This window comes from Urocampus carinirostris, chromosome 1, assembly GCF_059441175.1.
Source record: "Urocampus carinirostris isolate Australia breed hairy pipefish chromosome 1, RoL_Ucar_1.0, whole genome shotgun sequence".
Lineage (NCBI taxonomy): Eukaryota > Metazoa > Chordata > Actinopteri > Syngnathiformes > Syngnathidae > Urocampus > Urocampus carinirostris.
In genome coordinates, this window is record NC_142349.1 from 2,574,599 (window position 1) to 2,592,459 (window position 17,861).

General features: G+C 38.8%; 1 protein-coding gene across 3 annotated transcripts in view; it reads right to left on the minus strand.

The window, feature by feature from the left end:
• Positions 1 to 6,431: 6,431 nt before the first annotated feature.
• The window catches only part of septin12 (septin 12), a 110,241-nt gene continuing 98,811 nt past the window's right edge, over positions 6,432 to 17,861 (minus strand). For all 3 annotated transcript variants that reach the window (XM_088337507.1, XM_088337588.1, XM_088337665.1), the window contains 5 exons: positions 13,993 to 14,110; positions 13,824 to 13,919; positions 10,986 to 11,082; positions 8,723 to 8,774; positions 6,432 to 7,903 (listed from right to left, as the gene is read on the minus strand). In XM_088337507.1, the coding sequence (XP_088193633.1) occupies positions 7,738 to 7,903; positions 8,723 to 8,774; positions 10,986 to 11,082; positions 13,824 to 13,919; positions 13,993 to 14,110 (529 nt within the window). In that variant the 3' untranslated portion in view covers positions 6,432 to 7,737. The remainder of the gene's footprint in view (positions 7,904 to 8,722; positions 8,775 to 10,985; positions 11,083 to 13,823; positions 13,920 to 13,992; positions 14,111 to 17,861) is intronic.

Here is a 17,861-nt window from a genome sequence, read left to right on the forward strand (position 1 = left end):
CGTAAATCGTCCGGCTAAAGAATGCAAGGTTCCGCTTGATAATATAGGATAAGTGTACAATTCAGTTCGCTTATGGGTAATGTACACTACAGACTATTTTTACAAGTACAATCTTATATTTTACGAGAAAGGGTTTATTTTCTACAAACACTTTCAGATTTTTACAGGCATAAAATTTCCGGCAAATGTCTTTTTCTTTTATGTGAAAAAAAAATGCAGTTACCATACCTGTCAACCTGTACGGTTTTGCCGTACAAAGTACGTTTGTTATGCATTTTATGACATGTACGACGTACGAGAAATCTGTACGGAAAAATTCCAATTTGTCAATCATGGGTACCATCCGGTATACACCGACTATGACGAAACAGCAAATCAATCAAGTCAAACGAGTTCGCCGCGGAAGCCTCTATCTCGGTATCGTTTTTTTTCCCGTTGAAAACGAAGCGAGCGGTTTGATGTAGTGAAAGGAAGTCCGTCTCTTTTTAGAGAACCGGCTTTTTCGGCTCAACTCATTAAAGAGAGCCGGCTCTCAAACGGCTCACTTGCTTTGATGCATTACATTACGAATTATTATGTTGTATAAAGAAGTTAAGAAAAAAAGCAAGTATAAAATGAGAAAATGAAAAAAGAGAGGTTTGTGGTTATCCCTTCAATCAGTATATTCCCAACAATAATTTAATGCAGAAAATGAATTAATAATTTGAATAAGGAAATGTATTTCTACTTAGCTATATTTGCATCTATTTTTTACATAAATAAACACGTTCGAAAAAAAAATATGGTGTAAGAATATTTTGTATTTTGTAAGGGAAAATACGACAGTTTGTAAGGGCATGAAGCCGTGGTGGTTGACAGGTGTGAGTTACAAATGATTGTGATGTTGAACTATGTCCCCTGCCTTAAATTTAATCATTATTAATAATTTCTTCATTGACAACTTTTTCGTTTATTTAGTGGTAATTATTTATCTTCAGTTGTGTTTTACTTTGTAGTCAGAAGTTGCCTTAAGCACCCTTGTTAGGACTATAACCGTGCTTTAAATGGAATACACCAGGTGTCACTTATGCGCCCTCTCACCCGTGCTGGGTCATTGTGATTTTCACTTTTCTGAAAAAGGGAATGACACTTTACACCATAAAACAACAGTGACCAGATGATAAAGGTGCTGTATCTGAGTCAGATCAGGGGGCTTCACCTGCAAACCCCTACCCATTAAAACTGGACTGGAGAGGGACAGGCACCACCAGGCTGTACTTGCCCAAGACACACCACAGGACGTGATGCCCCATCGAGTCTGGTGTTTAAGGAATCCTTGAACTGTGAATAACATAGTAACAGCATAGTAATAACATAATTAGTTGTGATTTTAGAAAAAAATATCCAACTGGGTGCCCTTTGCCCTAATTTGTAACAGAAAGTAGCTCTCGGCTTCAAAAAGGTTAGAGACCCCTTAAATGCATAATAACAGACAGGAAATGTCAAATTCAGCTCATGAATAACAGCGCAGAAGATCACATGAAGCTACATCAAGCTTTTTTCCCTCTCAACATAATACAATTGATTTTTGTGCGTAAATATTGAGGGGTTTGAGCAAGGATATGATATCAGTATCATCAGTAGGATAGAGCGCTATTTAACTCTTTCAACGCCAGATGTTTTACCCAAACGGGTAGTGCGGGTGCCAGCCCAATTTGGCTATTTTGACTTATATTTCAAGGCCTACAGAAAATGTACTTCTGTAGCAATGTAGGGATGTGGAGTTTACCACTGTTAAGTAAACAAGAATGGAAAAATGCAAAATTTCTTGAAAATACTCGTCTACAAAAAAACTGAGAAAAAAACAACTTTTTGTGGAAGGATACAATTCAAGTAGCGCTTTTACTTTGGCGCTCTTTTTTGCCTTTTTGATACGTCTATTATCTAAACAATGCTTTCCATGAACACAAGGGCACTTTGCTTAAAAGATGTTAATTATATTGCAATAACACTGAACCTATGCACTAATGATGCATGAACTTTGCAAGAACTGTTCAGGGCTCTATGTATCCGGTGACGCGATCACATGATTTCGGTCACTTGGGGGCCGCCCACCTACTCTCAATCGCTGGATAAAGAAAGCAACAGGAGGAAGTGGGAGCTCCTCGATATTTGGACAAAGATCTGATCAAAGCCATTCCTGCCATCACGTGGTGATTTATCATACTGAAACCATTTCCAAAGATTTGATACTTATTGATCAGCAGAGCCAAAGCCTTAATGATAGTTTTTTTTCTTTGTTTAGAAAAAAAACAACAAAGCAAAAATGTTTCTGAAAATGTGTTTATATATTATGGCATGGAATGAATTACCTTTGTAAAATATCTACAATGAGGGTTTGAGCCGTTTTTTTTTGTATATAATGATGGTAAACCACCTCAGTCTTTGCACAAATTAATTTCTACAGGCATTGGTCCGTAGGTCATTTGTGCTTGGGATATTCTGTGATCAAACCTTTGAAGGATGTCACAATCACATGTATTGGGAACACCTGTGCTCAGGTTTTGGCGCCAACAGCCAGGACAGCGGATTGGCGCACCCTGTACATTTAAATCCCCAGCTTCCGGTAACACTTTGTCTGATTGTACTCATGCTACCTGTTGCCTTCAGCTCAATAAGCCCGTACCTCTGACTCTTTGCCTGCTCCCTGTTTTCTTCTGATTGATCTCCGTTGCCGACCCGTTTCTGTAATCTGCCCTGCCCGTCTGACTCCTGAACTCTTTTCCGAACACTACGATTACGCCTGTCCGCGACCATTCCCGCCAAGCCTTCACCCGCCTGTCAAGTTCCGTCAATCCGCCAACCAACGGATCGAAGAGTCCCACCTTGTCATTTCCTTCCTTTCAATAAAACCAAGAAACGAGCGCAAGTGATCTCAGTCTTCCTTTCGTCCTGTCTGACAAAGGAACTTTTCATCTCAGCCTTTAATTTAAAAACCTCCCACCTCACCAGAGGTAATTGGGCCCGGGGGTATTAAGGCCCGACAAATTTACAAGATTTGCAATTGCGAGCTCGAAGCAAACACAAAATTTCACATCTTATTTGGGATGACTCGGGAGGAGGAGAGGTGATATATAATAACAAATTAAAGCCTGCCTTTTGTTACAAAATTAAAGTTAAACAAGAAGGTAGAAATATTTGAATTTTTAATATTTCTGTGTCTGCAGCTTTCATTAACCGACAATTTTCTATCATTACCAGATTTTTTTAAGAGTTGACAGGAAAATTTTAAGGCCGTCCGTCATTTAATGAGTTGAAAATTGGGCCATAAACCACAGCAGCAGTACATTCTTAAGAATCTAGCGCGGTACTTTAAGATAGAGAGAGACAGAGAGAGCTTTTAATGTATGGTCTGCAAGAGCAGAATCACAGAGATTTTTCTTTAAAAAGTATTTTTTTGTTTAGTATCCACACATTACTTAGTATCCATCCATCGATCCATCCATCCATCTATCCATCCATCAATTATCTGCACGGCTTATCCTCAGTAGGGTCGCGGGGTTGCTGGAGCCAATCCCAGCCATCTTCGGGCAGTGGGCACGGGACACCCTGAACTGGTTGCCAGCCACAGAGACAGACAACTCACTTGCTCATTCACACTTAAGAACAATTTGATCTGGCCAATTAACCTGACATGCATGTTTTTAGAATGTTGTAAAGAAACTAGAGTGCCCGGAGTAAACCCACGCGACCACGGGGAGAACATGCAAACTCCACACAGGAAAGTTCGATCTCATGACCTCAGAAATGTGCCGCGGACGCGCTGCCCACTCAGCCGCCGTGCTGCCCATTTAATATACATTTTTATAAATATATGTTTAGAGAAGGTCGGCCGACCCGGACGTAATGATTGACATTTTAGGCTCGACTCGGGCCGAATTTTGGGTTCGGTTGGGTTTAGGTCAGGGCTCGGACTGAAGATCTTACCTCTGCTCCTCACCTCACAGAATCACGCAAACATGCAGAAGAAAAAAATACATTTTACAACATTACTTTTGCACCAGTTACATGTCCGTAGTGGTAAAATTACAGTAAACGTATTATTACAGTTTTAAGTTTGCTGCAAATATGTATGTAATAATTTGCACGGATGTAGCATATATGGATTTAATTGTTACCTATGTTATCCTGATTAGGTCAACAATTCATTGACAGCTATAAAGAAGCAATGAATTGATGCTGATACAATCAATATAACTATTTGGGTCTGATTTTTTTGTACCTCTTTTTGTTATTAAATACCATCTCGATTTTTGAACACCCCTGCCACCAATTCCTGCTTCCCCCACATTCCATCACCACCAAAACCTAACGATAACTAAACCAATTTTCAGTTAGGAAGAAACTGATTTCGAATGCAATACTGTACTATTACTGTCAATTCATCTTCAATACTGTGTCAGTGCAAATATCTGGATTTCTTAGTTGGAATATAAAACATTTAAAAATATTACCTAACCTTTGAAAACCATACTCTAAAGGTAAATGCCATGATGTCTGAATTTTCTCACTTTGGCATTGGACAGAAAACAATGCAAGGAATGTATTTTGTACAAAGAAAATACATTTTTTATTTCAAAGAGTTTTCATTATGCTCTGTAAAACACAAATCAACAATGTTCATGTGGATATTTATTATATATGTAAATACATAGGAAATCGATGGAGAGTGTGTAAATGCGTAGTAGGAAGGCGTTTGTATTGATACAGAAGTTCGGGATTGAGGACATTGTGGAATTACTTCTTTATAGGGCCTTGAAATCAACAATCATCTTGTACATTTTCCAGGCCAAATCCAAAATTCTGAAAATGTGAGCTAATAATGCAAAAATATTTAAAAATCTAGTTGAAATATTAAATGCATTTTAATTCAACACTCTTGCTCATGTGCCTCTGCAATAATTAGGAGGATAAGCGGTTGGGCAAAGAATGAATAGAAGAATGGATAATCCCCAATCTTTGGATAGCTTCCAGAATCGACAGATACCATGTGGATGGTACCTGCGTTTTAAGTCGCCAAGAAACAGCAATGCTTAATGACCCCAAAATGATCCGGTTAAAAAAAAATGAAAAGATGAACAGGAACTACAATGTGGTATGTATAAAGCTCGGTAGCCTAGATGGTAGGGCGCCCGCTCCGAGACTGGGAGGTCGCTGGTTCGAGCCTTGGCTGAGTCATACCTGAGACTCAGAACATTGGTACTCATTGCCTCAATGCTTGGCGCACGCCATTAAGGGTTGGAATTGGGGGGTTTGGTCACCTAATGACTCCCAACTCAGCAGTTGGGTCTAAAATGGCGCCCTGTTTGGCTGCAGCTGCATCGGCTTGCTACAGTTTAACTGTAAGGGTCAGGTGTATCGGCATTTCGGTCTGTGTGCATGGTTACAAAGAATGACAATAAAAGTAAATTCTATTCTTCTAGTTTCATTTACGTGAAATTATTTAAGTCCTTTTTCATTTATTTGAAAAAGTAGAAAAACAGCTAGAGGACAAGCAGAATTTTTGGGAAATAATTCTGAATTATTTGATTGATTCAATTAAGACTCTTCAGGACTTAATGCTATCTATTAAAAGCGAATTGATTAAGCTAAACTAAATTAGGTAATATTAAGACACACATCTATAAACCTAGTAGTTTGGAAATACGCTAGATATGTTAGTGTTAAGCAGTCAAATTGTTTGTCAGACAATTAAATCAAAACCTAGCTTCCCATGATTGTATTGGACACCCGCGTAAAGAATAATATTCAGTTTGCAGTTTGACAAAAATAAATAAAAACAAAATAAATGAAACTGGCCACTAGGGGGGCAAGAGGATTTAGAGTATCCATAGCCCCCTCGGTAGCATGTTACAGCACGGCCTGGAAAACTCCGAGATACATTAAACTTGACTTGTTCTGACATGAAAATAAATATATGCTAGTGTTTAGCCAAAATGCATAAGCACTGTTTATGAAAATATAGCTTTTAGTAAGTGTAAAATAAAAACACAGATGAGCCTATAGTGCATGTGTCAGAATCAGTTAGCTGGACCTCTGTACAGTGAGGCGGACATGCTAACCAGTCATCCACCGTAGCCCTGTTAGTTCAAGATAAAATTTATAAATGTTGCTTACTTGTGAAATTAACCACAGTTAAACCATAAAGGTTTATGCTGTTGATCAAAAGTTAAATAATTTTAAAAGTCTATTATTAATGAAATGGCTGTAAAAATTATAAACAGATCTGAATGTGTCATTTGCGTTCTTATTCGTAGCTGTGACTTCAAGGTGATACTATAAACTGTAAGTAATACACAATTATGCTTATTACATGAAAGAATAGCAGAGAATACAACAAAGTATTTGACAGACAACCCAGAAAACACAACATCCAAAAAAATACAACAAAACAAAAATAAAAACAACTTTAATAATAGCTCCAAATGACCGGGAACAATTCATAGAGTTTCAACAATCACAATTGTGCACCACCATGAGTTTAAAAGGTCTGTAAATCTAGACACGTAAGAGCAGGGCTCTCCAACGTGGTTCCCTCGGACACCAGGGTGCCCTCTAAGAACACTTCAGGTGCCCGTGGACCCATTCTGAATATAGCTCAACAATGCTGGTGCATTGTGATATTCTAGTAAAATGTCTTTGTGGTTGACTGAGTCTATTTGCCCTTAGTTCCAATTATTAACCTGATAATAACATAGTGACGACATAGTGATAACGCGATAAGCTGTTGTTTTAGAAATACATATCATACTGAGTCCCCTTTGCACTAATTAGTCACAAAAGTAGCTCTCAGCATGAAAAGCTATGTTAGAGTTACACCTTAATACTTCTCAGTTAGACTTGAAGCGTTGAAAAGCCTAACGTACTGTATTATAAACAGTATATGAATTTGAGGGTTGGGAAAAAAAGAAAAAAAAGAATGGAATATACAGTACATTGGCCTTTCTCAAAGAAACAACGTACCCTGCCCCAAGAACTACAGCACGAATGTGATTATCTATTCCATCAGACACACTGGAAGTAAAACATGAGAACATGCTCTTAATCTTAATATACAAATACGCAAAACTATTTGCCAATAGTTCACACTTTGTTTCTTTTGGACAAAGCATCGGCTTTTACGTCTCAAACTTACTTTCAAGTGAAAACAACACACGAAGGGTTAAACAATCAATATACTGTAACTAGCATGCCATATGCAGGTTGCCATGAAGTGTGAGTGAAAGGTAGGCATAATGGGTTTTTAGGGATTTAGTTGAAACATTGGTCCAAATAATTTTGAAAATCAAATATGTAATTCAAACCCCTTCACTTGTTTAATTAAGTTTATGTAATGCCTTGGTCAAGGTCAAAAAACAGAAAAAAATTCTACCCAGATTGGAAAACTGTACTTTTACAAGGCTACTAATAACTAGGATAAAATAAAAGTTGTTAGCACTTGCACATTTGACTTGAATACATTTTCTCAACCTTCAAAATGACATCCGCGATGATGCCTATCATACGAACAGAACATGCCTATGTATGTGACATTCAAAAATATTTATATTTTTATTCAACTGTATAAAAAGTGTTCTTTAAACAAACAAATTGTCCATCAACAACAAAAATTGTTGTGAAAAAGTCACTCTTGTGCCATCATTAATGAGAGGAGATGGGTTGCATCATTCCTTGAAGAGGTCAAGGCTGACAAAGGCATCAGAGGTGGCTGTCGGATTCACATTTATCAGTAGTTCCATTTTCCAGCAGCTCAAGAGAAAGTCCTTGTTGGATGAAATTGATGTTACTCTCATTAAGCCGGCGTACACGATACGTTTCATAGTGAATGTTGTGTGTAACGTCTTTCAGGTCCTGCAGGTGAGACCTTCAAGGAAAGATTAAAAATAAAGATTGTCACTTGTCAAATTGTTTTACTTGACTTCTTCAAATAAATTGTACAGCCAAGCTAAGCAAAATACACTACTGTAAGTCTATAAGGCACAAACAAAAGAACAAGATTTTCTTCAAAATCTTCTGCGTGCATAGAAGTGGGGTGCCCCCTTTGTGTTTGATTTGTCATAATAAAGACATGATGAGAACATAGGGTAAAGCCTAAAGTGTGGGCGAAAGAAAAAGTAACAGACGTTGTCCTTACATGCACAGTATTCACCATATAATGGAGGATACTACTGAAAAGTGTAGAAAAGAAAAATCTATGTATCGTGGGGGCTGGTGCAGTGGGTGTTGTGTCAAGTTCTGCACGGTTGCCATGGCGCCCAGCTGGCACCGCCCCTTGACACCAGCCGACTTGCATTTACCGATTACTTCTGTGGGTACTTAAACGCGCTCTTTTGAACTGCGCTTTGCCAGATCGTTGTTGAAAATGTGATTATGCTTGGTTATACTTGTTGTGCTTGTTGGACTTTGTTGTAAATTCTGAGAGATTCCTGCATGTTCTGTTTAATTCTGGAAATGCCTCGTTTGTAGTTTTGCCTGTGTTTGACCCATTTTGTTTTTTGGTCTGGTCCTACTTCTTGCTTCCCGTTCGGTTTTGTGACATGTTGTGGACAGGGGCAAGTGTCCGTGGTTAACACATTTTGCCACTTAGGTGTTTCCCATTTTAGTCCTTGTCCTCTATTTTTTTTCATTTTCAATCTCATTTGCAAAAATCCCATGAATGCATAAGTCATAAAAGCAAGCTGACCTGATGAGAAGATCTCGAAGGTTGGCAAACTCACAGTGCGCCACATTTTCAACTGCGAAAAAAGGGACAAAGATAAAACCATTAGGGGTCATAATTTATTAAGGGGGAGTATTTGTTTTAAAATATATGCTTTTAGTTGTTTCAATATTAACAGTTGGCTAATTTGGAATCCCCTCCTATGCATTGAATGCAACATTACACAATTCATTCTTTAGGGGGATGCCTGTGTCCAAAAAAATTGACGTTAAATATACTGTCGCTAAACAATTAATGTAACGTGTATGTTTATTGAGATTTAATGCAGTTTTGATGACATGCATTGTAAAATTTATGCGCTTATATTTGGCTATAAAAGAGAGCTTGAGCATTATGCCGGACTTTGCCTGACAAACACATTTGAGATTAAATGCATGCAGTTCGGAGAACAAGCATCAGTTGTTAAAACGTTAAAAACTACAGAAATCAGTTTTTTAAAAGGTTGTATTTTAAAATGTTGCGATCGTTCTTTTGTTGCAAAACTTTGCATTTGACCACTGAATATACTTCACAAAATTCACATAATATTTGTTTTGTTTACTGTTCTACTGCTGCTAATGAGCCTGTTCTTGGTCTACAGGGATTAAAAAAAATGTTAACTTGATTTTAATTTATTATTTATTGTTTTTTCCTTAAAAATGGACGGAGGTTTATTTATGGATTAGTGTCTCTATTGCACCTTATTGGTTTTAGATGAGATTTTAGACAAATGTATTTAATTTTTGTACGGATCAGCAAAAGATGTATTTTTCAGTGAAACAATTTTTCTTGTGTTTTTTGTCATTTTCCACATAATTAAATCAACTTCATGCTTGATTTAACAAAATAAAAATAATCCAATTATTCGACTAATTGTTTCAACAGTTTGTAACTATTGAAATATTGACAGTTCTGCAAACTACATGAGCGGAAAGAACTAAGAAAGATGCTGACATATTTATTTGTGTTTATTTGGTAAATAAAATGTTTTACACAAACTGTCTTTGTGTTTTTTCAACAAAGTCTGTCTTGCTGTGAGTAAATAGGTGCCACGTTGTGTTTGTAAGGTTTACTATTGGTTAATAAAGGGAATTGTTATCATTAATAAGGGAAGCGATTGGTTGAGGTTGACAAGTATGCCGCATTGGCTTTGGGACAGAAGTTCACATCAGCCATGGTAACATTCTACCATGTGTAAACTGAACATTCCAACCACACTAAACTGGACTGTCATACAACATTAGTCATTCAAATTGTTAAACAATTTCTGCATAGTCTTATTTATCAATTGTATATTTCAACTTAACATTACTCCACTGAGGTCAAGAATGCCTTTGTTGTCATAGATAAGAATTTAGTAAACATTGCTGACAACGAGATTAGAAATGACACTCCAGGTTAAAGATGCAATAAAGACTTAAAAAGGTATAGTAGGATAAAAAGAATGTCAGTATAGACAACATGATTCTTAAGGTAGTGCTTGGAGACTGTCCCAAGTTGTAAGTGCATTGTAAAGTAGTGCAAGAACATTCAGGCTCCATCAGGGGTGTCAAACTCAATTGAGCTTGGGAGCCACAACGTAGAATAAAAACTGTGACGGTAACCAGACTGGAACACTAAAGAGAGAGAGAATGAGATAGTGGTGGGGATAGAGAGGAATTGAGGGGAAAAGAAAGAAAATGAAGTGAGGGAGAGAAAAAAATATATAGAGAGAAAACAAAGTAAGAGGCACAGTGAGAAAGAGAAAGAGAAAAGAGAGAGAAGAAAATAGAGAAAAAGGGAAGAGAAACTGAGAGACAAAGACAAAGTGAGAAGAGAGAAAAGAAAGCTGAGAAAAAAGAGAGAAGAGAAGAGAGAAAAAGAGAAGAGAAAGCGAGAGACAAGACAGAACGAGAGAAGAGAGAAGCAGAGAAGCAGAGAAGAAAAGAGACAAAGAAAGAGAGTAAAGAGAGAAAGAAACTGACAAAGACAAAAAAAGAGGGAGACAAAGAGAGAGAAAACAAAATACAGCTCAAGCATCTTTGTGAGTGGTGTCTGGCTTTCAATCTGTTGACACGCCTGATCCGGATCCGGATTGACACCCCTGCCCTACATAAATGATGTTTTCTTTTGCCGTTGGTCACTTCTCATTTCGTAATATAAATTCTTGTTTCTATGCTTTGAAACTGTTCTCTAAAGATAGAAACAGGTCACATTTCATAGAACTCTGGATTGTGGTCTATCAACTTGTGTCAGGAATTCTTCTCACCTTCAATAATCCCCCACTTGGTTTTACGTCCTAACACCTTATTTCCGTTCACCTGGTGCTCCTTGTCAGTCCCCACCACTGCAAAGGGAATACTTTCCTAGATACAAAAAATAAACACATTTCCTCAGCTTTATTTAATCAACGAGATGGCAAGACGCCTGTGGGCAAATCCTGTCCTGGAATTTTGCGGTCCTTTATATTTGCCTCCTGCAACACAAGTTACTCAAATGATCAGCTCATTGTTAAGTTCTGCAGGACTTCTATAACAATCCATTTCAATCATCTGTGTTAACTTATATTCAGTAGCACTGTCCCTGAGTGCCAAAACATGAAAATGTGTTTTTTTTTAATGTTTTATTTTAAAAATAGTCTTTTAAATAATTGGCGCTGCTGATCAGTAAGTATCAAGCGTCTAGGAAGGATTTCTATATGATAAATCACCACAGGACTAGCGTTGATCAGATCTTTGTTCACACTGAGGACCCCACAAATCTTCTTGTTGCACTGCTTCCTCTGTCCAGAGCAGGGATTGGTAACCATATGTGGCTATTTTCATGAGTATGCGTGGCTAGGAGATAAAATAGAACTTGCGCAATAATTTATAGTTTATCGTTACATGCTTAGCCGATTTTTGCATGTACAAACCAACTATTAAAGAGTTTGGTCCAGTGCATATAGGACACCATTTTTACTCCAGTTTACAGTCAAAACGTCACATCAACAGACCTCGTTTTGGCTGTAATTTACTAAATAATCCTGTATATGGAAGATAAATAAGCATACTATGTCCATTATTTAGAGACTTAATAGGTAAAATCCACACAACAAACTTCAAATATCCAGAAGCTCTAGCAAAGCGCCAAAGCAGTTTTCTTGGGTGAGCAGTAGGAATGGGCGCAGCTATACACAGGACAGGACGCAAACACTCTTTCTTGCTCAGCGCCGTCTGCACTGAAGGTAAATACATTCGTATCCTCGTTTGCGATATTTTGTGACATTTTAACAAAATAACTTGCTTTCACCCTTTTTTGAACCATTATTTAGCACAAAATGAGCCTCAACACTCTTAAGTAACTGCGGGAGGGAGACACATTTTAAATAGTATACGTACATTTAAAAGTAAGTATACCAGACACAGGCTCTGGTTTTATTATGTTTCATAGATTTGATCAAATCATCAAACAACATACCGTGAAATAAAATGTGCAAAAGAATTTGATTTTGTCTGGAGAGCAGGTTTGGCGGTTTTGTTGAATTTTGTCTTCAAATATATGGTGTGGCTTTCTCTCTCTCAAAAAACAAAAACAAAATAGTTTCGCTTTTATTTTTATGCTTTTGGTCAAAAAGATTCCCGACTTGTGTGTGAGCTGCCCACGAGTGACCGAAGTACTGTGATCCTGTTACCGGAAAGACCAGGTGCTGAAAGGTTTTTGCAAAATTCATGCATCGTTCATGCATAAGTTAACTGTTCTTGCAATAAAACATGATTTTGCAAGCAAGGTGCCCTTGTGTTTATGGAAAGCTTTGTTTAGATCAGGAGTCTTAAACTCAATTGAGTTAGGGGGCAGCTGAAGCTTGGGTCCGGTTGGGCCCAATGGGTTTTTTTCACAAAAAGTCTGCTGTTTTGAAAGGGACAATGTTTTATTGTTGTCCAATAGAAGTCGCTGTAATGTATACTGCAACCAAAAATGAGTCCAATTTAAATTTTTACCTTGGCTATCTCAAAGATGGAAAAAAAGAAAGTTTTTTTTTTTAAGGAAATAAAAAGTAGGGAAAAATAAATAAGAAAAAAGAGGTAATAAAGGAAAAAGGGAATAAAAAGTAGGGCAAAAGAAAACAAACAAAGGAAAGATAGAAAAGAAAGGAATTAAGTAGAATAAAGACAAACACGGAAAAAAACAAATCATTTTTTGTTTTTCTCGGGAGGTGTTCCGAGCATGTCCCACCGGCAGGAGGTTCCGGGGACGACCCAGGACACGCTGGACACACTATGTCTCTAGGCTAGCCTGGGAACGCCTCGTGATCCCGTCTGATGAGCTGGAAGAAGTTGCTGGGGATAGGGAGGTCTGGGCTTCCCTGTTAAGGCTGCTGCCCCCGACCCCAGATAAGCGGAAGATAATGGATGGATGGGTGGATGTTTTTCTATTGTTTTTTTGGTCCTTCTTTTCTTTTTTACATTGAGTTTTACCTTTTGTTTTATAACTTCACTCTTCTTTTTTTGTTTTTTGTCATTTTTTCTTTTTTCTCTTCTTTTCAAAAGTAACAAGATGTGTTTTGGTCACTTTGAGTCACTGCACTTTGTCTTCTTCTGTTGTGCTCTTTGCACTAGTTTTTTATGGCACGACAGAATACAGCGACAGCGAGTAAGTTTGATACCTCTGGTTTAGATATAAAGGTGTCACAAATCCAAAAGAAAAAAAGAGCACCAAAATGAAAATTCTGTTTTAAATTTATCCTCTCACAAAATGCTGCTTTTTTTCAGGTGTTTTCTTGGAAACGAGTATTTGCAAGAAATTTAGTAATGTTCAACTGTTGTGAACTAAAAAAATGGAAAAAGTTTCTCATGATATGTCCTATGTATGTATAGCTACAGAACAAAATTTTCTTGTCAAAATGGCAAAATTTGTCTGGCACCCAAAAAGAATCGTCTGCCATTGAATAAGTTAAAGAAGAGACAAATCCCAAACAGAACTCCAGCAATCAGGGTTTGCTCACCAACTATGAACAACTACAAAACAAGAGATGATTTTCTCCAAAGAAAAAACAAACAAAGGATACACTATGAAAACATTTTCTGCTTTCACTTAACAAAGGAGAAAATAGAGATATTGTTCCTACCCGTATCCTGTCATTGAGGAAGCGCTCCTCTTGATCGCCATCGTACTCTTTCTGGGGATAAACGCGAATCCCGTTGCCTGCTAAGTCTTGCCTTATCTGTCAGTGATTCAAAGGTAAAACAGCGGTCAACTTGAGGATTGCAGAATTGTACATGTGAATGTGTCCGCACCCTCTCCTTGAACTCGTGCCGTTCCTCAATTGTGAGTGTGTCAGCCTTGGCAATGACAGGCACAATGCTTACTATCTTCCCCAACCTCTTCATGAACTCCACATCGATGGGGCGTAATCTGGACACAGTGCATTTTCTAGTTATCCGGACAGATAGTATGCTTTTTATCCTAATTTTTACCATTGATCCTAAAAGTGCAACGAAACACAGTTAGATGTTTATAGTACCTCAACACTTGCTATAGCAAGAGAATGAAGAAAATGCATTTCACACTTGGGCCTTCAGTGAAGTGAGTTCGCAAACTAACCGGCTCTATGAGCTAGATTCGTGGAAGTGAACGACAGGAGCCGGCTCTCCACCAATCAAGAGCCGGTTCCCTTCGAGATGCTCTTTTTCTCTTGGTTTTGCTTAATAAGCATCCCCTCTCCCCCAGGAATTCTAGTTGTTGACTTTGAATTTGTTGAGCATAAAAAGGGTTGAAATTTTCCTGTATATTATCTTTTTTTGTACATCTGTAAAAAATTTATTTATTTTCTTGTGTTTTGAAGGATAATGTGTTTTACAAAACAAATGTAAATTGTACTCTTGTATTGCATAGTCAATTTGTCGTTGCACTGAAAATTCAATATTTTGATCAACAAGATTCTGAGTTATACATTAAAGTTGCGTGGTATAAAAAGTTTAAAGTTTAAATGAGTTAAAGTTTGCCGTAGAGTGAAATAAAAATGTTATTATAATATGGTAAAAAATATATTTTAGATTTTGGTGCATTACCAACCCCTAGCTCAGTGTTTTTCAACCTTTTTTGACACAGGGCACACTTATTTTCATGAAAAAAATTTGAGGCACACCGTCCATAGAAAATGTTTAAAGATGAATTGCCAGTACTAGTTTCATGTTGTTGATTTTTTACTTAAATTTATGTTGCCAAAATGACAGTATAAAGTATAGTCATAAGCACTTTGGCACCCTGAAAGGACTGTTGTGAAGGGCTGTGTAAATAAAGTACTGTACGGTTAACATTAACATTTTTATCATCATTTGTGGTCACCGTGGGTCAGGAGGTAAACCAATTTATTCATTCTGGTTAGTAATTTCACTGTGATTTGGGATTCAGATTCAGATTCAGATTCAGATTCAGATCTACTTTATTGTCATTCTAGTACACGTGTATACAGAACGAAATGTCGATGCATCTGACCCCCACAGTTTCCTTGAATGTACAGATATAAATAAAGTTGTATTGTATTTTGGCTACGTATAGTATTTTACCATAGTGCCGATAGTGCAAGAAGAGTAGCTAACCAGATGTGCAAAATGGGCAGTCAGGTTAACAAGTCAGGTACACAGTAACATTAACACTGTAACAATAACGCTGTAATTACCATAGTGCAGTGAGCAATGTGCAATGAGTGGCAAGCTATAAAAAACTGCCAGTAGTGCAAAAAGTCAGATTAGCAGCCGTTTAGATTTAAGTTAACTATATGTTAGATTGACCATTTAACAGTCTAATGGCCAGGGGGACTAGACTATTGCGGAGCCTGGTGGTCCTGCACCGCACACTGCCGAACCTCTTCCCAGAGGCTAGCAGAGTGAACAGTCCATGATGGGGGTGAGACGTGTCCCTGGTAATGTTCTTAGCATGGGATAGGCAGCGCTTCTGGCCAATGTCCTGAATGGAGGGAAGTGTAGTCCCGATTATTTTCTCTGCTGTCCTCGTTACCCTCCTCACACTACCCCAGTCGGTAGCGCTGCAGCCTCCACACCACACAGAGATACAGCTGGTCAGGATACTCTCTATGGTGCCCCTGTAGAATGTGATGAGGGAGGGTGGGGGCAGGTGGGCTCTCCTCATCCTCCGCAGGAAGTACAGGCGCTGCTGTGCCCTCTTAACCAGTGATGCAGTGTTCACGGACCAGGTGAGTTTGTTAGTAATGTGCACCCCTAGGAACTTGATACTGCTGACAACCTCCACAGCCTTGTTGTTGATGCAAAGTGGGGCATGGTTGGGCTGTTTTTTTCTAAAGTCGACAATGATCTCTTTAGTTTTGTCAACATTCAGGACCAGGCTGTTGTCCCTGCACCAGCCCACCAACTGCTCCACCTCCTCTCTGTAGGCTAGGTCATTGTCATCCCTGATGAGGCCCACCACTGTTGTGTCGTCAGCATACTTCACGATGTGGTTTGTGGCGGACCTAGGGACGCAGTCGTGTGTCATCAAGGTGAACAGCAAGGGGCTTAGGACGCAGCCTTGGGGGGAGCCCGTGCTGAGGTAGATGACATCTGAACTGTTCTGACCTATCCGCACTGATTGGGGTCTGTCACAGAGGAAGTCCAGCAGCCAGTTCCGCAGGGGGGTGTTGAAACCCAGGAGTCTCATTTTGTCTACCAGATGTTGTGGGATGATGGTGTTGAATGCTGAACTGAAGTCCAGGAACAGCATCCGCACATGGGTGTTCTTCTCCTCTAGATGTGTCAGGCTCAGGTGAAGCGCAGAGGAGATGGCATCCCTGGTGGAGCGGTTTGTCCTGTAGGCAAACTGAAAGGGGTCGAATGAGGAGGGGAGACTGGAGGTGATGTGCTCTTTAACCAGTCTCTCAAAGCACTTCATTATGATAGGAGTCAGTGCAACGGGCCGGTAATCGTTGAATGATAAGATCTGGGGTTTCTTTGGCACTGGGATGATGTTGGCAAATTTGAAGCATGATGGTACTTTGGCTTGGTCTAGCGAGGTGTTGAAAATGTCTGTTAGTACACAAGCCAGCTGATCGGCGCACTCCCTAAGTACCCGCCCCGGAATGTTGTCCGGGCCTGGAGCCTTCCTTGTGTTGACCCTTCTCAGGGTCTTCCTCACGTCAGATGAGTCCAGGTGGAGTGCTCTTTCGTCCTGATTTGGAACCGCTTTCGCTGCAGTGGTGCCGTTTTGTGCCTCGAACCTTCCAAAGAATTTGTTGAGGTCATTCAGAAAGTCCATGCTAGTGTCCTGCACTGGGGCGGTGGTTGGCTTGTATTTGGTAATGGCCTGAATGCCTTTCCACATATCCCTGGTGTTGGTTTTGTTGAGGAAACGTTCCTGGATTTTTTGACTGTACGTTCGCTTTGCTAGTCTGATAGCACGGTTCAGGTTAGCCCTCGCTGATCTCAGCGCCTCCATGTCACCAGATTTAAAGACAAGGTTCCGTACTTTTAGTTGTTTGCGTATCTCAGCAGTCATCCAGGGCTTCTGATTGGCACGGGTGCATATAGTTTTGGTATTGCTGACGTCTTCTGCACATTTACTGATTGTATTATATGTTTCATCTGTTTTCAAGTGTATCTATATTTTATGCTGTTTTCCTCATGCTGTGTTCTCGTTTGCGTCCCTCCGTCCTAGACGCATCATTTTTTCTGGGGACGCATTGTGTCAAATCAATGTGCGTCTTTTTTTGACATAAAATTGTCATTATTACCCGATACTTTTTTTTAACAAAGATTTACCGCACTCAACTTTTCGTCAGGCAGATACGCCATTGTTGTTTTGGTCTCGCTGTTCGAGTTTTCGTCTGCACGCCGATCTTTGAAAACAAGATTACATCATTGTTGTGGTGGAAGTCCGTCTCTTTTTAGAGAACCAGCTTTTTCAGCTCAACTCATTAAAGAGAGCCAGCTCTCAAACGGCTCACTTGCTTTGATGCATCATATGTATTACAAATTATGATGTTGTATAAATAAGAAAAAAAAGGAAGTATAAAAGGAGAAAATAAAAAAAAAGACACGTTTGTGGTTATCCCTTTAATCAGTACATTACCAACAATAATTTAATGCAGAAAATGAATTAATAATTTGAATAAGATAATGTATTATTCTACTTAATTATATTTGCATGTATT